At 35.5% G+C, this 22,510-nt stretch overlaps 1 protein-coding gene across 1 annotated transcript in view; it reads left to right on the top strand.

The window, feature by feature from the left end:
- The window catches only part of SPATA16 (spermatogenesis associated 16), a 247,967-nt gene extending 229,150 nt beyond the window's left edge, over window positions 1-18,817 (top strand). Inside the window, exon 12 of the mRNA XM_045539681.1 lies at window positions 18,490-18,817. Coding sequence (XP_045395637.1) covers window positions 18,490-18,612 — 123 coding nt within the window. The 3' untranslated portion in view covers window positions 18,613-18,817. The remainder of the gene's footprint in view (window positions 1-18,489) is intronic.
- The last annotated feature ends 3,693 nt before the right edge of the window (window positions 18,818-22,510 follow it).

Here is a 22,510-nt window from a genome sequence, read left to right as displayed (position 1 = left end):
CTAAGAGATTGACATCTGTCTATATCCTGTAGACAACCGCTAACTCCACCTCATTCTAAGCTAGTGCTTTTGATGCCCACATTCATAGGGGCACTTTTCCTGTGGCTTCTTACTCTGTCTCTGTTGCACTTATCTATTGCTGTGTTACCAACCACCCCAAATGTAGCAGTTTAAAACAACAATTCAATGTTATCTCATAGTTCTATGGGTTGACCAGACTCCACTAGGTGGAGAATAAAATGATAGTGAACATCCTGGAAACAGGTTTGGTAGCAGGACTGTGGCTCTGTGTCTCAGGCTGTAAAACATACCTTCAAGCAAGCAGAGGATAGTAAAGTCAAGGCCTCCAAGACTGTAACACAGCAGAGTCCCTCCGCCACTGGGTGTCTAGAAAGACTCACTGGTGAGCAGCCAGTCTTTCCAAATTAAAAGTCCTGGTAATGATCATAGCTTTCTAAATGGAAGCTCCTGAGAGGTCTTTAGGAAGATGTGAATGAGAAGGAACAGGGTGCCAAATTTTTCCCCAAGGGCTTTTAATTTGGTTAATGTGATTCTAGAAAAGATGATCGTATCACTTTCAGACAATTCCGGTAGCAAGTAAGTAATTTCCTTTTACTGCTACAGAGTTAATTTGCGTGTGCAGAAAAAAATAATTAAAAAAAAAAAACCTAATTGTACAAGCTACACTGTGTTCTGAGCCCACTAGAAGTTGATATCAGCATCACCACCTCTGAGATCTGTTATCTGTGATAGAAACAGCTGTTGTACCTAATGAAAACACTTGAAATTTTCATCTGAAGCAGCAGAATTATAGCAGAACCTCCTAGTTCCACATAGTTAAGGGGTCTGTCAGAATCCCCATTACCTAACACAATTTTCAGGGCTCTACTTTGTTATAGGTCTATAAAAAGCCTATCAAGATGAAATCTGATTCATGACAGCTGACCTCCTGTCTACATTTTGTTTTCTTTGAAGTTTCTCTAGGAACCCAGAAAGAGAGAGAATGAAACAAATGTGTTTTTTCTGATTCAACAGAACTAAAATATATTCTATACAGAGTTTTAGGAAAGTGGTTGTTTTGTTTTGGCTTTGTAGAATATTTCCTTTCCAGAAATTAACTCAAGAAAGATACATGCCTGTTGGTTTAGCTATGCAGATACAAAAATAAGCAGATTACATAAAAAAAAAAAAGTGAATTTTTCTGTGTTGGAAAGTCCCATGCCACAGCATATTTAATTAAGGATATCACACTTTATTTAGCTTTATCCTAAAAACACCTGAGAAAACACACCCTTTTGAACATCCCGCAAGTCTTGTTGACACACTGCTCATTCACACATTCACCATTTACTGGGCACCTACTTGGTTTCAGACACTGTTTTAGACATTGGAGATACAGCTATGAAAAAGTAGTGTCCTCTTAACATTTGCACTCTACTAAGGTAGGCAATACACTACCTAATGAAATACAGAATATGCTATAAAGTAATAAATGCTATGTGGGGAAGAAGTACAATAGGAAAATGGAAAATGCCAGATGAGGGAGCAAATCATGGAAATATCTGGTGAAAATCATTCCAAGTAAAGGAAACAGCACTTGCTAAACCCTGAGATTGCAGTGTACCCAGCATGAACACGGACCAGAAAGAAGGACAGGGTTCCTGGAGTAGAATGAACAAGTCTACTAAGAGATTAAGTAAGAGAGGACATAATTCTTTACCAAGAAGCACTCTAAGCTGATAAATTGAGAGCAGATCGAAGGGGAGAAGGGGAGAAGGAGAGAGACTAGTTAGTCGGTTACTCAGAAGAGTAATAATGGCTTGAACCTTGAACCCAGGTGGTGTGACTGGAGGTGAGAAGCAGTCAGATTCTCTCTTCTGTTCACAAGAAGGGCAAATGCTTACTTACAAGGAGGCTAGTATAGTAAAAACAGAAACAAACAAACAAACAAAAAAAACATACACACACACCCTGAAATAGCCAGTTGGATACGTAATCTGTTACAAATTATGTCGGAAGCCATTTCTTTTCCCTGGGCCTCAGTTTTCTCCTCTGTAAAATAAGGATATTGGACTAGAAGATTCTAAGTTCCCTTCTGGCTCTAGATGAATGGGTTTTTTGAAAGCCAGACCATCAAAATGAAAGGGTGTTTACTGAGTCCTTAATATGTGCCAACACTCTTCTATTTACTTTGTATGTGCCAACTCACTAATTCTCACATGAGGTAAAAGGTATAATTTACTAAACAGAGACATTTAGCAGTTTGCCTAAAGTCATAAAGCCAGCAAGTGGAAGAGCCAGGACTTGATCTGATCCTGAGCCTAAACTTTTGATAGAAGCCCAAGCTCCCTGAAAAAACCTGAGAGACCAGCATTGTTGTTGCATAGCTGAGCATTCAGGTATGAGGACAAGTGGGGAATTAAAGTGACCTCCAACCAAGGTGGAGTTTGCCATAAAGTAGCACAGTTTGTCTTCAATTCTCAAAACAAAGTTCTTTCAATCTAAACCAAAGAAGTTGCTAAGGAATTTTTGGTTTAGTCTGCCTTTCTAACCCACTTGTATAGGATCCTCCTCTGTTTCTTAGTTTTTCATCTATAAGCAGAAAGAATGTAGAGCCTAGATCTGAAAATCCTTGACCATTAATTCAGCTCCCACTCTTGGGAACTTGGGCACAGCCTTCTGAGAAACATCATGTGGTCATACCCCTACCACTTTCAGATCCTGTAATTTCATGTTCCCATTCAATCCTAAGGTCCACTAAAGCTTTATGAACTACCCCTGAAAATAAATAGAAAAAAGGGTCTTGAAAAAAAAGTACCAACTCCTAAGTTGCAACATTGCCATTTCTTCTCACCAGAGAATCAAACAGGTGAACAATACTCTGTGTGCAGCTCAGAAGAAAACATTATTTGCTCTTCATTTACAAAGCATAAATCTGACACTGAAAAGATCAGAATTTAACCTAACATACAGTATTGTCCTGATTTAAAGATATGCCTCTGGATCACTGATTTGAGACTAAATGAGGAAAATAAAACTTTGTTATTTTAAAAGTAATGAGAGATATTCTAGCATATAAGTATGGATCTGTGAGTTTTCATGAGGAGAAATGCTACTTTAAAGTTCCATCTAATATTATAACATAGTACATCATAAGCTTCAATGAATCCAACTAATGGAGTATAAATAGATATCCTTAAAGCATCCATATGAATTTATTCAAAATTATTTAGCTTTTTATGTTCCTTTTTACCTCAGAATCTTAACTTATAAATCATACTTATTGTAATTATACAGAAATGGCATTTATTGATGTACTAATTTGGTCTTTTAAGATGAAAATGTTGTAGAATTGTATGTTACTTAGCAACTCTGCTCTATTCAAGACTGTTGATTTGGGCTAAACAAACAAGAGAGAATACAAATTTGGGAGATGGGGCAGGGGCAGTTGGTTGAGGAGGGAAAGTGAAGAACAAATTGGAACATTTTATTTACTTTTCACATCAGCATTTAAACCTGAATCCTTCCAGAAACTCCTCTGAGAGAGATTGCACATGCGGTACTATCATTCATCGGCCAGACATTTGGGCTAATATGTAGTTAGGTTAGTCCTTCTGAGAGCACTGCTGTCTTTTCAAAGATTCAGCAGACGTAACTCTCATTTGCAAAGCAGTTTTTCCAGCAATCAGGTTTTTCCTGTGTGTCTTGTTCTTTATGGAGTCTCCACAGATTTATTGCAATTTGATTGTGAATCTTCTACCTTTTGGTTGTGCGCTTCCTCATTAGCATATCCCCAAATTCCTTTACAGTGCGTGCACCAAGCACTGCTAAGCAGTTCTGTCCAAGACACAATTCAGATCATGCAGGGAAACCTAAGTGCTCTTATTGCTGACCACGCTGGAGAGGGGAAGAAAGGCTCTGAGGACAAGCAGGGAGGGGACCAAGACCCAAGAGGCTAAGAGGAGGCCAGGGTCCTGGGACTGGATCACTGTGGTTCTGGGATAAATGAATCCGTATCAATGGGCATCCAGGCAGGCAGTTGTTGTGGAGGAGCCTTAACCAAAGTCCTAGCAGAACGCCATCATTGTGGCCAGAGGCTGATTCCTGGGGCAATCAGACCTTGGAAGGGAGGAACTCATCCTCAACTGTTCTATACAGCAAAGCCCAGGGCTGGCTCGGGGAGTGGAGAAAGCTGAAAACTTTGGTCTGGGCATCCTCCCCTCCACAGTGCAATGCTCCAAATCCAGATGGTGAATTTCAATTATCACTTAAACCAACATCTTCCTTCTCCAACTTGAAGGAAAAAGTATGGGGATAATTTGTTTAGCATTTTCAGCAGCTGCATTTGCTAATCACCCACTTCTCACCTGCACTTGGCCTTGGCTCCAAAACTGGAAACATCTCTTTTATATACTTTGTTGGCTGAAAATACTGTCTTCTAAAACTTTGATGATTTGGCAGAAAATTTTGCCGCAGAAGTATTTCTGTGGAGGAGTCAAATCCTAGCATGGTCCTCATTGAGGGAGCATGTATCCAGAAGCTTGGTCATTTTTAAACAGGAGTTTATCAGGGGGCGGACAACACTAATCTGCCATCATTCACATCTATGTACCTAATATACTGCGCTACCCAACAAATTACCAAACTATTTGAGCCTGTCTGAAGCTTGCTTTTGAATAACTATCACAATTGGAACAAGCTATAGAAAAATTTATTTCAGATAAATAAGTTAATGATGACGACAAATATCAGTAATTATTATTGATCTCTTAGCACTTCAGCATGTTATCACATTTAATGATTGCGACAGCCCTATGAGAGAAACATCATTACCTCTCCTTTGAAAGATGAAGAAAAATAACTATGTAGAATTAACAAGAAACAAGCCCAAGTTTGCAGTGACAGGGTTAGGTTTTGAATCAGATGTGTTTAGGTCAAAGGCTCTGTTCTTAATCGTTAGCTAGAACATTCCTGTTAAACCAAATGAAGCATCTAAAAGTCAATGACACATTGCCTGACCCAAGTTCAGATTCTGTAAGACAGCCAACAAGACCACCTTCGAGTCTGCTTTTTGGCAGTAAGTGGGATAGAAGCATCAGAGGCAGCTGTAGGCAACCTTCGTCCATCTCTAGGTCACAGCCTGCTGCCCATCTGGAGACTTGCCCACACTGCTTCACGGTGGCTGCCTGACCAGATCTGAACCTTGGCACCCACTACTCTTCCCTGAATCATGCTGCTCTTACTGTCCTCCCTCACCATTCTTGCCTTTGTAGACATATCATCTTTAGGTTTGCTTTGACAGTTCACCATTTTCCCTCTTCCTGTAACTTCAGAACTTCAAGAAAACAGCTTAGAAATCTAGTCATTTCTGTAGCATACTTACTGTTGCTCTGAAGGTCACTTTCTGGTGAATTATCCAAATCAGCATTCTGAGATACACCAGGCTTTCAGTGAAAACACAATGTTTGGAACACATATTGCCATAACCCTTCCAAGTTTTACCATCACAACACAGAGAGCCTTGAGGCCAGGACTGGACCAGAACAAAGTTTACCTCCTTCACTTCCTGGGCTTTCTCCCAGCCTGACCCACTTATGAGCTAATATTGGAAGTAACTAAAACAAAAATTGGAAATCCTCATATTACTCCAAACCTATTAGTGTTTTTATCTTTGTAAAAGCTTTTCAACATGCATCTGTTTAAAAAAGTTCAGTGTAATATTCTGGGGAGGGAGAGAGGAGCATATTTCTCAATTGTATTTTGAACTGAAGAGTTAAGTTTGCAATTCATTCTACAAGTTGCTTCCTTTAAATTACCAAAAGTGTCTTCTTTGCTCGGCAGCCCAGCATTTTATTGCATGCCTTTTATACATTAAGTTTTGCAATCCTTTATAATTCTGGAGAATAACAGAATAACAGCTTATACCACTTGGTAGCTAAATGAACCATAGGACATCTCCATTCTGTATTGAAAGTGGGATTAATACTGAGTTCAGAGCAATTGACTTGTAGCTCATTCAGTCATTTATAGTGTACTCATTACACCTTTCATCTTTTGGAGAAGGGCAAAAATAAAAGTGCCTTTACGTGCAGCTCTAAAAGGAAGATATGGGTCATTTATCCTTGTGATTGTGACTCTTAAAATGGGTACATGCGGAGGAGGAGGCAACACTGTAATCTAATACACACAAATTTCGTAAGAAAAAATATACTCATATCTCTCAGCATCATCAAAACTGTATAAAACTAAGGTGTCCTCTGCTAAAATGGCTTTTTGCTAGAAAGAGACTCTGGAGAGGAACATGAAATGGCTGGTGAAAAGATGACTGCTGGGCATATGTTGGAGAGATCCTAACCTAGAGATAGGATACAGTTAGACCCATCTCTTTTTAAGAGGAATTTGAGAGGCTTTTAACTTCTCAAACCTCCTACAAAGAGAAGGCCCCTTTAGCTTTATAGTGAGGGATTCACTTTATCATATTGATAAAGATATTTAGAAGCAACTGGGCAAACCAATTCAAGAAATGAAAGCTCATCTTCTTGAGGTACAGGGGTAAAAAAAAAATCATTTTTTAGAAACCCATGATAGAGTACTTCCCCTTCTGATAATATGGAGTAGATGTGCTTTTCGCTATTCATCCCATTATATATAACTAAAAACCCTGGACATTATATGTACAATAAAACAAGCATAACAATCTAAAAGGTAGAATGAAAAAGGCAGACAAGCAAGGGACATGGGGACCCAAGGAATGACACAGCAATGAGTTCACTGGAATTTTTTTTTTTTTTTTTTTTTTTTTGCCTCATACATCCCATATTTGAAGCTTAAGAAACTGATAACCCAGAAACACCAGCAAGTACAGACTAAAAAAGAAACCAAACCAAAGCCGTTTCTCTTTAGCCAAAGTACAAAGAAAAGGGGCAGCCTGTCAAAACAGAAAACTTTCAGACAATAACCTCTCTACTCCACCCAAACACCACAAAACAAATATTGGTCCTACTCCCAGCCATGTCAGCAAAGGCCAAGTAGGAGATTCGACTTCTATCCTCACCAGGCCAGAAGGTGTCCCAGTTTTCCCACCCTAACGGGGATGTCAGAGAAGACAAAGTAAGGAGACTGGACTTTTATCTCCAGCAAGCGTTAAGTCTTCCTTTTCCTCCCCAACTCTTGCTAGTAAGGTGTCAGAGGAAGACTAGTAGAGAGCCAGGATTTTTACTACCCAGCAATGGAAATGAGTCTTCTCCCACAATGTGGTACCAGTGAAGGCCACATGGAGATCAGTAATGAGGTACTTCTACCCCTGAATGCTAGTGAGGTATCAGTGAGGAGCTTAAACTCCTACTCCCACCCAGAAAATATGAGGCGCCCCTCTCTCAGGTGTCATGGAGGCTGAGTTAGGAACCTGAATGTCTGTCCCCACCAGGAAGTACCAAAGCAGTGCCCCTCCCTTCTCCTGCTGTATCAGTGTCAAAAAAAAAAAAAAAAAAATCCACCTAAACCAAGAGGTTTAAATAAGAGCAAGAGTTTCATAACAGAATGCCCAAAATGTACAGATTTTAATCAAGGATCACTTGTCATACCAAGAACTAGGAAAATCTCAAATTGAATGAAGAGAGACAATCAAGAGATGCCAACACGGAGACATCAGACCTGTTAGAATTATCTGACAAATAGTTTAAGGCAGCCATCATAAAAATGTTTTAATGAGCAATTATAAACACATTGAAATGAAAAAATAGTCTCCATAAATAAATAGAAAGTCTCAGCAAAGAAACAGAAGACATAAAGAAAAACCAAATAGATATTTTAGAACTGAAAAATAAATAACTAAAACCAAAACACCATTGTATGGGCTCAATAGCAGAATGGAAGAAACAAAAAAAGAATCAATAAAAGGAAAATAGGATGATAAAAATTACCCAATCATAACAACAAAGAGAACATAAACTGGTGTAAAAATGAACAGAGCCTCTGGGACCTATGCTGTGAGACTACAATAACAGATCTAATATTGATGTCATCAAAGTTTCAGAAGGAGAGTAGAAGTGGGCAGGACTGAAAAAGTACTCAAAAAAGAAATAATGGCTGAAAACTTTCCAAATTTGGCCAAAAGACATAAAATTATAAATTCAAGAAGTTGAGTTGAATACCAAACAGAATAAACTAAAAGAAATTCACACCAGGATACATCATAGTCAAACTTCTCACAACTAAGGACAAAAAATCTTGAAAGCAGTGAAAAAGAAATGATGCACTACCTATAAGGAAAAAGTAATTCAGATGACAGTGGCTTTCTCATAATCAAATATGGAGGCCAAAAGTAAGTGGTACAATATTTTTCAAGCACTAAAAGAAAAGAATTACCAACCCACATCATTATTATAGCCAATGAAAATAACTTTTAGGAATGAAGAAGAAATCCAGACATTCTCAGAAGAAGGAAAACCAAGAGAATTCATCACCAGCAGACCTACCCAAAAATAATGGCTAAAGAAAGTTCTCTCAATAGAAAGGAAACAATAAAAGAAAGATCTAGAAACATCAAAAAGACTGAAAGAACACAGTAAGCAAAAATGTTAGTAAAAATAATAGACTGTTCTTCTCATCTTCATTATGTTTGATGGGTGAAGCAAAAATAATAACATTGTATAATGTTCTAAATGTATAAAATAAATAAAATATTTAAGATAATCAGATTATAAACATAATTATAAAGAGACATTAAAGAAAATAATGATTCTACGCTTTAATCAAATTTAAAAGGAAAATACCGATAGACTATAATAAATTATTACATATATAAAAAAATGTATATATAAAAAAATACCTAGAGCAACTACTAAAAAAGTTATACAAAAATGGGCTTGAGATGGTGGTTCACACCTGTAATCCCAGCACTTTGGGAGGCCATGGTAGGAGAATCACTGAAAGCCAGGAGTTTGAGACAAGTCTGGGCAACATAGCAAAACCCCATCTCTACAAAAAAATCTAAAAAATTAGCCAAGCATGGTGGCACACACTTGTAGTCCTAGCTACTTGGGAGGCTGAGCCAGGAGGATCACTTGACCCCTGGAGTTGGAGGTTGCAGTAAGCTGTGATCATGCCAGTGTACTCCTGCTTGGCCAACAGAGTGAGGTCCTATTTCATATATACATATATGCAAAACACTCTAGGTAAATCAAAATGGAATTCTAAATAATGTTTTAGTACCCTCAGGAAGGTAGGGGGAAGTAAAACAAAGGCAAAAGCAAAGGAAAACAAAAACTAAAATGGCAGACTAAATGCTAACATAGCAATAATTACATTAAATTTAAATGGCCTAAATATACCAAATTAAAAGACAGAGATTGGCGAAATGGATTTAAAAATATGATACAATTTATATGCTGTATACAGACTCACTTCAAATATGATGACATAGGCATGTTAAAAGTCAAAGGATGGAAAAAGATATATCATGCAAAAATTAATAAATGAAAGCAGTAGTAGCTACATTAGTATCAGACAATATAAACTACAGAGCAATGAAAATTATCAGAGACAGAGAAGGACATTCTGTAACAAGAAAAGGGTCAATCCACCCAAAAGACATAGCAATCCTACATGTATATATGCACAAACAACAGGAGTTGCAAAATATATGAAGCAAACCTAATAGGACTAAAAGGAAAAAAAGACCCATCCACAATTATAGTTAGATATTTCAACTCCCCTTTCTCAACAAGTTGATAGAACAACTAAATAGAAAATCAGCAAGGATATAGAAGAACTCAATAGCACCATCAACCAACAGGATCTAAACAACATTTATAGAACAATCCACCCCAATAGCAGAATACATATTTTTTCAAGTGGCCATGGAACATGTAGCAAAATAGACCATATTCTGGATCATAAAAAAACCTTAATACATTTCTAGAAACTAAAATCATAAAAAATGTGTTCACAACTGCAATGGAATCAAACTAGGAGCCAGTAACAGAAAGGTAACAGGAAAATCTCCAAATACTTGAATAGTCCATGGATCAAAAAAGAAATCTCAAAGGAAGTAAAAGAATATATGGAACTGAATGAAAATGAAAATACAACATATCAAAATTTAAAGGACACAGCTAAAGAGCACTGAGAGAGAAACTTATAGCATCAAAAGCATACATTAAAAAGGTGAAAAATCTCAAATCAGTAACTGAAGCCCTACTTCAAATACCTAGAAAAAAGGGCAAAATGAACACAAAGCAAGCAGAAAGAAGAAAATAATAAAGATGAGACTAGAAATCAATGGAAATGAAACAGAAAAATAGAGAAAAGCAATGCAGCAAAGAGCTAATTCTTTGAAAAGATCAATAAAATTTTAATACAGCTAGCAAGACTAATGAAGGAAAAAAAAGAGAAGACACAGATCACCAATATCAGGAATGAAATGGAATATCACAACAAATCCTGCTGATATTAAAAGGATAATAAAGGAATACTTCAAATAATTCTACATATATAAATTTAATAACTTAGGTGAAATGTACCAATTTCTTGAAAAATGTAAATTACCACAATTCACCCAATGTAAAATAATTTGAGTAGCCCTATAACTATTCATAATTATAAACTCCCAAAAAGGAAATTTCTAAGCCCAGCTGGTTTCACTGATAATTCTACCATGCACTTAAGGAAGAATTAATATTAATTCTACACAATTTCTTTCAGACAATACAAGTGTGGGAAACACTTTCCAATTTGTTATGAAACTAGTATTATCCTAATACCAAATCAGATTTAAAAAAAACAGTACAAAAAAGAAAAAAATGAAAAAAAGCAATATCTCTCATGAATATAAGGCAAGTATCTTTAAATTATTAGTAAACAGAATTCAGCAATGGTTAAAAAGAATTATATACCATAACTAAGTGGGGTTTATTCTATAGATGTAAGGATGTTTGACTGTTTGAAAATCATTGTGATCTACCATATTAAGCTACAGAAGAAAAATTAATTACATAGTCATATTAATTGATGCAAAAAAGGGATTTGACAAAATTCAATACTCATTTAAGATTTTTATAAATTCTCATAAAACTAGGAATACAGGAGAATCTCCTCAAATTGTGAAAGAGCAACTACAAAAATTCTACAGCTACCATAACACTTAATAGTGAAAGAATGAATTATTTCCCTCTTAAAATGAGGAATAAGGCAAGGATATCAGCTCCCACTACTTTTATTCAACATGATGCTGGAAATTCTAGCCACTGCGGTAAAGTAAGAAAACGAAATAAAAGGCATGTAGAGCCAAAAGGAAGAAGTAAAACTGCCCCTATTTGCAGATGACATAAAGGCAATGGATATATACACACCTAATGGGTGCAGTGAGCACCATCTAGGGGATGGACATGCTTGAAGCTCTGACTAGGGTGGGGCAATGGCAATATATGTTACATAAACATTTGTACCCCTGTAATATGCTGAAGTTAAATAAATAAATGAATGAATAAATATCTATATAGAAATCCCAAAAAATATACAAAAAAACCCTCAAAATAATAAGTGAATTCAGCAAAGATGTAAAATACAAGATAAATGTAACAACCTCAATTGTATTTCTGTATATTAGCAGTGATCAGGAACACTGAAATTTAAGGCACAGTATTATTTATAGTTGCTCAAATAGATGAAATACTTCAGTGTGGTGTGAATCTAGCAAAACATATACAGGATTTGTAAGCTAAAAACTACAAACTGGTGTTGAAAGGAATCAAAGATCTATATAATTGGAGAGATACAAATACAGTGTTTATAGATTGACAGGCTTGGCATAGTATAGTCAGCAATCAAATTGATATATAAGTTAATATAATTCCTGTTAAAATACAAGCCAGATTTTTCATAGGTACAGCCAAGATTATTCTAAAATTGAGATGCAAAAGCAAAGGAAACAGACTACTTAAAACACTTTGGAAAAAGAATGAAGTGGAAGGAATCAGTCTACCCAATTTAAGGACTTTTTATATTGCCACAGGAATCAGGATTTTGTAGTATTGGTGGAGGGATAGGTACATAGCTCAGTGAAGCAAAATAGAGAACCCAGAAATAAACCCACATAAATATACTCAACTGATTTTTTTTATAAAGGTCAAAACCAATTGAGTAGAGGAGAGGACAGCCATGGAGGGCAGGAGGGAAGAGCCTTGACCTAACCCTCACACTTTATACAAAAATTAACTCAAAATGGGTCACAGACTTAAATGTAAAATGTGAAACTATAAAACTTTTAGAAAAAAAAGAAAATCTTTGGGATCTTGATCTATGCAGAGTTCTTAGACTTGACACCAAAAGCACAATCCATAAAAGTCTAATTGATAAATTAGATTTCATAAAAATTTTAAAAACTTAATTCATAAAAGACTGTGTTAAAAAAGATGAAAATACAAGTTCAGACTGAGAGAAAATATTTGCAAACCATCCAACACAAGACTAATATATAGATTATGTAAAGAGCTCTCAGAATTTGACAATAAAGAGGTAGTCAATCCAATTTGAAAATGGACAAAAGATAAGAACACACATTTTACAAAAGTGAATGACAAGCAGGCATGTTAAAATATGTTCAACATCACTAGCCATTAGGGAAATGCAAATTAAAACCAAAAGATGTCACTACATATCTCAAAATGGCTAAAATGAAAAATAGTGGCAACACTAAATGAGAATGTAAATGGTACAGCTACTGTGGAAAACAATCTAGCAATTTCTTTGGGAAAAAAAACCTAAATATGCAACTACCCTATAACCTACCAATTGGATTTCTGGGCTTTTATTTCCAGAGAAATAAAGACTCATGTTCACACAAAAACCTGTACACAAATGTTTATAGTAGCTTATTTCATAATGGCCCAAAACTGGAAATAATCTAGATATCCTTCAAAGGATTAAACAAACTGTGGTACATTTATAACATGGAATACTACTCAGCAGTGAAAAGAAAGAAACCGTTGATACAACAATCTTAATAAATCTCCAGAGAAGTATGGAGTTATATACTATATGATTCTATTTAAATAACCTCTTGCAATGACAAAATTATGAAAATGGAGAATTGATTAGTGTTTGCCAGGGGTTAGGGAGAAGGTGGAGCCAGGGAGAAAATTAAGTGGCTATGAAAAGGTAACATGAAAGATCTTTGTGGTGATGGAACTGTTCCGTATCTTGACTGTCTCCACGTCAATATCCTGACTATGGTATTTTTCTATAGTTTTGTAAGATGTTAATATTGAGAGAAACTGGGTAAAAAGTACACAAGTTCTTCCTGTATTACTTTTTACTGATGCATATGAATCTATAATTATCTCAAAATAAAAGTTTAATAATATATATTTAAACCTTGAGGTAAATTATACCATTAAATATTGAAAAATGAATTTTTAACAAACCATGGTATATGGTGCCTTAGTCTGCTCAGGCTAGCTACAACAAAATGCCATAGACTGGATGGCTTATAAACAACAGAAATTTATTTCTTGCAATTTTAGAAGCTAGGAAATCCAAGATCAAGGCACTGGCAGATTCAGATTTCAACATATGAATTGGGGGACAGGGGGACATAGACATTGCACCATAGCACATTGTTTCCTGCACAAAGTGATGGCAAAGTTTTATAATAGTTTTTTAACTCTATGTTAAACATAAAAAGTATTATCAGCATGGGCACTTTCAATCAAGAGTTATTAATACAGTTTGGCATTATTTTTTCATGTTTTGTAAAATCTCAGCGTTAAGTACCCCAGATTTCATGTTGTTCTCTTGTGACTAAAATACTGAATAATATATCATATTTACTAAATGGAAAAGGACAAATATAGGGGTTTGTCTATCTGTTTGAATACTAGCCAAAAGCTAAAGAAAACTGCTATATTACGAATGGTAGAAATAACTCCGTTTTCAGGAACTAAGTTTATTTTAGAAATTAATTTCAAGCCTGTTTGAAAACAATTGTAATTCTAATAAGAATTAAAATTCAAACTATTTTGGATGATAAATATTTAAAAGCATTTGGTCTGGAAATTAAACTGGAACAGAGCAAAGGAACTACTGTTATCAAATTCACTGTGGTGGGGTGAATGTCTGTTTTGCCCAGAGATTTTGGTCTGAACTGCTAATCGCTGAAAACACATTCTCATTCTGTAACTACCACTACAGACGTATAAACCTGACATTTATTCCTGAAGTGTTTGATTCTTATTTCCTCAACTTTCTTTCTTCTAAAAAATATCTTTTAAAGCTTTATTTTTTAAAAATAATCCTTTGAACACTCAATTCCTAAGGCATGAACATGTGCAAGCAAACCCTTCTAAACATACCTAATTCTCTCTCTTTGATTCAAACTACATGAAATTTAATAGAGATCCCTAAACTCAAGCCCAGCATCTTCCTTCTCAGAATAATTGTTCTTTCATATTTGAGATCAGCTTCTTCTCACTGCTGTTATTGGCAAGAGCCCACTCTGGCTCCCAAGAGACACGCTAAGCCTGTACAGGGGGCTCCACCCAAGTAGGGAGCATCAATGGGAAACAAATTTTTGAAAGGATTAAAATCATGTTTGACCAGAAAATTATAACTTAATTGCATTTCCTTTCATTTTATGGCTTAGAGGTTATATTCATTTGCTAGAGCTGCCACAGCAAAGTACCACAAACTGAGGGGCTTAATTATTGTTTCACAATTCTGGAGAGAGGACTCTGATCACTGTCTTCAAGGTTGGTTCCTTCCGAGGGCTGTGAAAAGGATCTGTTCCATCCCTCCCCCCTAGTTTCTGGTGGTTTGCTGGCAATCTTTATGGTATCTGCTTATACGAATATCACTCCAGTCTCTGCCTTCATTTTCTCATGGTGTACTTCCTGTGTGCGCATCTGTTTCCAAATTTCCCAGTTTTATAGGGGCACCAATCATTTTGATTAAGGCCCACCCTAATGACCTCATTTTAACTTGATTACCTATGTAAATAAACTATCTCCAGAGACGATCACATTCTAAAGTACTGAGGGTTAAGACTTTAACATAAATTTGAGGGAGGAAGAGTTCAACCTATAATAGTAGTGTTTGAATATGAATTAAAAGACCTTGAGAAACTAGTTAATGACAATTCCTTTACTCTTTGATGTGGATTATGACCAACAGCCATATTAAAATTCAGAACCTCCTCTCCTACCAAGACCTTTGGTTCCCCTCAATCACTGGACATCCCAAAATACTCTGCAAGATTTTGGTCTAATGTCCATATCACTGTAATGCCAATTCAGCATTGGCGCATATGTACACAAGAAAATGTTATCTGTGCATTTTGCCAATGAGAAAATTAGACCCAGAATGACCACATCGCCTATCTGATGCAGCTAAGCAAGGAGATTCTGTACCAAAAAGAGAATCTAATAAAGCCTCTGCTCCAAAAACTGGCTCATTTCCTTCCTCACATATTTACATATTTCTTTGTGTTTTATTTTCCTAAGGGCTTTATAGAAATTTCTATCATTTGCAATCTGTTCTTCTAGTTATATGAATCTATTTTCTCTTCAACCAGCATTTTTCTTTCCTTGACTTAAAAAAATAAAATAAAGAACTAGCTTTACTAAAAACATGTTGTAGCTCTCCTACACTTCAGTAAGTACAGAAGCTAAAATTGACTTACTTTACTGCATAGTGTGTCATTCCTCTAATGGTGTAATCTAAGGGAATAACCTCTGATCTGAAAATGTGAGTACTCATCTTTAGGACTGGACTACTTAGAACTGATGTGAGTGTAAGTCATGGAATTTTATGACTGGATGTGCCTGCCCTTGGAGATTATCCAGGGCAACCCTCTCCTAATACAAAATGCTGACGAAAACTAGAGCTCAGAGAGGCCAAGCAACTTCCCTGGGGTTATAGAACAGCGTTATAAGCCAAGCCAAGAACAGAGCTCAACAATCCTGCTGATTCCTCATCCAGTGCCCTTTCTACCTCTGGCTGTTTCAAGTATGGAGATGACACCTTATTATCTTGCCTTGACAGTCCCAAAGCTAAGCAATTGTAATAGAATGGTGGCATATGAAAGTAGTGCTTTTGATGTATAGAGGAAAAGAAGGCCTTCTGATATACTCCATACCAAGCATCACTTTTGAGTATGGAAAAATACATTTCTTTCTGAATCTCTCCAACACTTTTATCAGAGTAGGACTATTGACGGTCTACCATATCCTAAGTTCTGGGAATAGTGGAAAACATGGACCCAGTTCCTGCCTTATGGAGCTTAAAGTCCAGATGGGAAGACAGATATTACATAAATTATTATAAACAATTAAGTAAAAAATCACGATACCCAAAGAGATGAATGAGCTGTTATAGGAATATGTTACTGAAACACCCAACATGGCCTGAGTTCTAAAGGAAGACTTCCCTGAGGCGTTGATGTCTAACCTGAAGTCTAGATACTATGTAAGGGTTCTGATTGATGCGTTCCATTGGGGGCAGAACATTAAGGAAGATCCGGGGCATGTAGAACAAAGCATGACTGTGCCCAGATAACTGAGAGATGCACCACATGGCTAAAGCAGATGGAACGATGTTAGAGCTAGAGAAGCAAATGAAACCAGATTAACCAGATCTGTATAGACCCTGTTAAGGGTTTAGAAATCTATTTAAAGTACTGTAAGCAAGGGAAAGATGGGATCAGATTATGTTTTAAAAGATCTTTCCAGCATCGTCATGAGACGAATTGAAAGCACAGCATGGAGACAGACTAGGTGGGAAGTGAACACAGGGGCCAGGTGCGGCATGCACGTGGTGTGTGCTCTAGATCTTCCAGCTTAATTCAGCAGAACTCTTTGTTCCAGTGATATATCTTATGTTTCTTCTTTGTCTTTTTTTAATGAAAGGCAACCCAGTTAGTCAGCACTGCTCATAATAAACACAATTAAAAAAAAAAAAAGACAGCACCCAACTAATGGATATTTAAAAACAATTGTTTTTCTGTCTCATTGAAGGAAACTGTTTTTGCTGCATTAGAATTGTAATATTAAATTGTATTTGGGCTAATTGCGAATATTCTAATTGTAAAGAGTTTTGATTTAAATGATAACATTGTCAGTGCAAATAACATGAATGAGTCATCAACTCAACTATTGAAGTAATGGTAAAGTGCTATCCATTATATTTGCATTGATTGCACTCTATTAATCTTTTAATTTATTATTTTGCTGAAAATTGGAGTGTGTGTATGTGTGTGTGTATAGAATAGGGCATTGACTTCATGAAAGGATTCAAAGATAGTTGCCAAATTATTTTCATGTGTCCTGCAATGATTGGAAATCATAAAGGACAATGTGCTTTTGAAAAAATTTACCTGAAGTAGTTTTAAAAAGGTTTTCAAAAAGAATGGTTTTCATATAAATAAGTTATCTTATTTTCTTAAGGAAACCAATGGAAAGTTTATATCACTGGTGTGATATAGGACCTAAGCATAACATATGGATGAGTGCTACCATTTATTATTCTCTTTTTGACAATCTGAATTATCTTTTGGATATCACTCTGAATAATAAATCAAGAGATTTAAAAGTAGAACGCAAAATTGGAAAATTGAAGTTGTAAGTGCTTTTATCTTAAGTAGATGATATGTTCATGTACCTTGAATAGTAAGTGCTCTGGTTTTGAGCTAACTTTATGACAATGAGCTCTTCAGTGAGTAATGTTAGGCTAATAATATACGCAGGTCCTAGGAATCAGGGTTAAGTACAAATTGTTATATCTACTGACTTTCATGAGAGCCCAATTCAGCATACATGTAAACTTTTATTCTATATTTTTTCTGATACAGTATAATACATTCTGCCAACTGCCATTGAATAACTAAGTTTTCTTTGGAGAAAGACTAATATTTTTTTCAATAATTATTGTTATGTATGTCATTATTTTACCTTATTCCCTGGAGTGTAGCATTTTTTAAGAAAATGTGGTTTTTCAGAATTTCCTTTTGATTTAAAGGAGAAATGATTTTTGCTAAGACAATGTGACATATTCATTTTTCTCCCATATTGGCTAGGGGCACGTAAATGCTAGAATCTCTGGCTTTGATGGGGGTAAGTTTGTTTTTTTCATTCTTGTTTGTTATAAAAGAGGTAGGGAAAGGGCTTACCATAGCTTAATTTTTCACTATGCACTTCCTTTTGAAATCCCTGGTTTTACTGACCATTAAAAACAGTATGGTGATGAACATCTTTTCCATTCTCAGTATGTTGGACCAAGTCATAAAGCAAACTCCTACATGTCTGTTTCATGTTAGTAAAACATGGGAACCTGAAATGGAAACAGAAGGAGGCTATGATGTTTAATTTTTTCTGTCTCTGCCAGTTCTGTTCCAACCTGGACTTGTATGTGCCATTTAATTTTAAATACCTCATCATTTTCATGAGTATACCCAGGAAATTAACAACAAATCTTGTTGTATCTGTTTATTTCTTATAGGTTGGACGAATTGAAGATTTTCTATACCAATTAGAGGACAGTTTCTTAAAAACTAAAAAACTGAGAACTGCTCGAAGGCAAAAAACGAAAATGAAACGGCTTCAAACTGTGCAGCAAAGCTAGTCATTAGGGAGCCGGCGCTACCACCAAGATGTCCCAGAAGAAGAGGCAAGGGCATCCACCCAGTCTGAGTGTGACAGCTGGATAACATAGACCTGTCACTAAAGGCATGAGCTTGTACTCCCCTCAGCTCATCTTTAGCAAAGACATTCTATACTTCATTAATCTCAGCTGGCAGCAATAAATGTTCCCAGCAAGTTTGATTTGACTCTTGTTCAAATTTGTCTTGTTTAGTTAAATAGCATATAAAATAACCATTGCTGCCTCTTTCACCTGCCTTGTTCTTTCATAATTGACTACGGTATAGCAGGTCTACCTAAGCATGCTTATAGCATACACCTATAATCATCATGCCACGTACAGATATGGAAAACCACATAAATGCAAATTTAAAAGTAAAACTGATAATGTACTTCTCAATCCTTATTGAGATAGTCATATGTGGTATGCTGACATCATCAGTTATTTTGAATCATTAAGTTGTCTCTTCTTAATCCTTTACATTGTATTTTCCTTGCCCCTATTTGCTATGTTACACAAATGCACATATTTGACAAGGTAGTGAGTCACTAGCCATCATTCAATATCTCAAATGATGCCAACAAGATTTGAGAATAGAGCAAGGAGGAAAAACTCATATACAGAGTAAAATAAACAGAAAAATATAATATTTTAAAATAATGAAAAAATAAATTGGATTTCAGGGTACATTAATAAAAGTTCAAAGGACTTAAACTAGCTGTTTTAAAAAATAAAATAAAATGAACTCAACTAAAATTTCTGAACATAGGTAATAGACTAAATAACTTATTTCAGTCTCTCTAACACTTAACCTAATAATATATCAAAATTTTATAATATTAAAGCTAGAGGCATCATACTACTGTATTTCAAAATATATTACAAAGCTATATGAACAAAACAGCATACCAGCACAAAAACAGAAACATTGAGCAATGGAATAGGCTAGAGAGCCCAAAAATAAACCCACACATTTATGGTTAATTGATTTTTGACAAAGGTGCCAAGAATATGCAATGGGGAAAGAACAGTCCCTTCAATAAAGGATGTTGAGACAACTGGATATCCACATGCAGAAGAATGAATAATATGGGCACTTATCCCACTCCTTATACAAGAATCAACTCAAAATGGATTAAAAACTTAAACATAAGACCTGAAACTATAAAACTACTAGAGCAGAGTGAAGAGACAACCCACAGATTGAGAGGAAATATTTGCAAATCATACATTGGATAAAGGGCTAATATCCAAATTATACAAGGAAGTCAATTCAAGAAAACAAATAACCCTATTAAAAATGGACAAAGGACATGAATAGGTATTTCTCAAAAGAAGACATACAAATGGACAACAGATAAATGAGAAAATGCTCAACATCTCTAAACATCAGATAAATGCAAATTAAAACCACAATGAGATATCACCCAACACCTGATATCAAAAAAATGATAGATAATAAGTGTTGTCAAGGATGTGGAAAAAAGGGAACACTTGTATATGGTTGGTGTTATTGTAAATTATTACAGCCGCTTTAGAAAACAGTATGGAGGTTCCATAATGTAAAAATAGAATTACCAGGGGAAAATATCACATGTACCCTATAAATATGTAAAATATTATGTATCAATTAAAAAAGAAAATAATAAACATCAAAATTCAAGGCAATGGTTACCTTTGCATTGGGCAGTGGGTAGGAACAAAGAGAAAAAATATTAAAGAGGGCTACCAGGTGTCTTCACCAACATTTGCAAAGTATGAATTTTTAAGCTGGTTGGTGGGTGTTCATTCTATTATTCTTTACATATTTTACATGTTTCCAGTAGTCTATTAAAAATAAATAATACAGTAAAACTTCTCAAAAAAATAGAGTTACCATTTGATCCAGCAATCTCATTTCTGGATAGATATCCAAAGCAATTGAAATCAGTATGTTGAAGAGATGTCTGCACTCCTGTGTTCATCACAGCATTATTCACAACAGCAAAGCTATGGAAACAACCAACGTGCCCATCAACGGACTCATGGATTAAAATAATGTGGTATACATACACAATGAAATACTCTTCAACCTTTAAAAAGCAGGAAATTCTGTCATTTGCAGCAACATGTCTGAGCCTAGAGGACATTATGCTAAGTGACATAAGCCAGGCACAGAGACAAATACTGTAAGATCTCACTCATATGTGGAATTTTTAAAAGTTGAATTCACAGAAGAGCAGAATGGTGGTTACCAGAAGCTGGGAGTAGGGGGGAGGAGAAACGGAAAAGGGAGGTGTTGGTCAAAGGATACAAAGTTACAGTTACAAGAGAAATAAGTTCTGGTGATCTATTGTGTAGCATGGTGATTATAGTTACTAACAATATATTAATATATTTCAAAATAGCTAAAAGGGAGTATTTTAAATGTTCTTGCCACAAAGAAATGATAAATATTTGAGGTGACAGATTGTTAATTAGCCTGATTTAATCATTCCACAATGTATAGATGTAAGAAAATATCACATTATACCCCATAAATATATACAATTATTATTTGTCAATTAAAAATAAAATAAAACTTTTTAAAAATTAATAATGTTAAAAGAAAAAAGTAAGATATAAAACTATATACAGCATAACTATAACTAGGTTATAAAATATATGCATATAAAAGATTGGAAGGAAATAGAACAAGATATTAAGAATGATTATCTTTAGTGGGAGCAATTATGGGTGATTTTATTATCTTTTCCTTAATGTTATGCAATGTTTCTTGATAATAAGAAAATAATCTTTTAAAAATCCTCTTATTTATTATCACTCTGCAGAGAAAGAGCTAGTTCAGATCGGCTTTTCTTTTCTCTATTTATAAGAAAAACTATACGTATTCTGACACTTGCATCACAAATAATGGTTCTTATAATACATAGACAAAGGCCAAAAGAAGCATTTTATTTAAAGAATTCTTTGAAGCATAAAATTTTTTTATGACTACCTCCACTAAGCAACCCTGGCACAGGAAGTGCAGATGGTCACTAAGTTTCTGTTACACAGGACACCAATTACGGTATTTTACCTGTGCTTACAAGTAACAACAATACCATATATGCATTGTCCCTTATCTCTCTTGCTTGTGTTCCCCATAACTTTCTCCTCTGATTATTTTGTTTCATTCTTTTCCTGTACTCAACAGTATATCATCTCATGAAATATGACATGATCACAGACCAACATCCCTTAAATCAAAATGCATTGAAAGTTGAGAGGCCACTGGCAGAGCAAAGCTGTGATTTACAGTGGCTTGATTCATTGAGATGGTGTGACGGAGTCTAAGTTCAATCAGATATTTCACAAGTTGCCTGATCCACTCAGCAGGCCCTGGGCTCGTGGACATGGATACAAAAAACTATTGTGCAGTCTTGACAAGCAGCAGATTGTCAAGATGGAATGTAATGACACCTGGAGGCAGGCGCCTGTTTCTGACAAGACATCAAAGGGAAGGAAAATCATAAAACAGACCCAAAGAGCATCCAAAAGTTATAATGTAAGCATACCCTGCTTGTATAGTATTTTGATGAAAAGAAGCCAGAAACACCCAAACCACAGGAGCTAATCAGAGCTCAAAATCATTCTCCATGTACATTATGTAATAAATGATAGGGGATCTTGAAAAATTAGACACTGGATATGCGCTTTTGTTGTGAACTTCAATCAATCTAAGGCAATGTTCAGAATTAATATGCATTAATAGTCAAGACTTTAACTTCCTTCTTAAATAAATGTTTGGAGAAGTGGAAGGTAAATATTTAGTGAGAAATGAGAGGACCGAATCCCTGACATTCATAGCAAGTCAGTCCTTTCTCTAAGATTTGTACAACAGGTTTACAGATATGATTAG

This window comes from Lemur catta, chromosome 1 (genome assembly GCF_020740605.2).
Source record: "Lemur catta isolate mLemCat1 chromosome 1, mLemCat1.pri, whole genome shotgun sequence".
Taxonomy (NCBI): Eukaryota; Metazoa; Chordata; class Mammalia; order Primates; family Lemuridae; genus Lemur; species Lemur catta.
The sequence above is the reverse complement of the archived record's forward strand: the minus strand, read 5'-3'. Positions and strand labels throughout refer to the sequence as shown.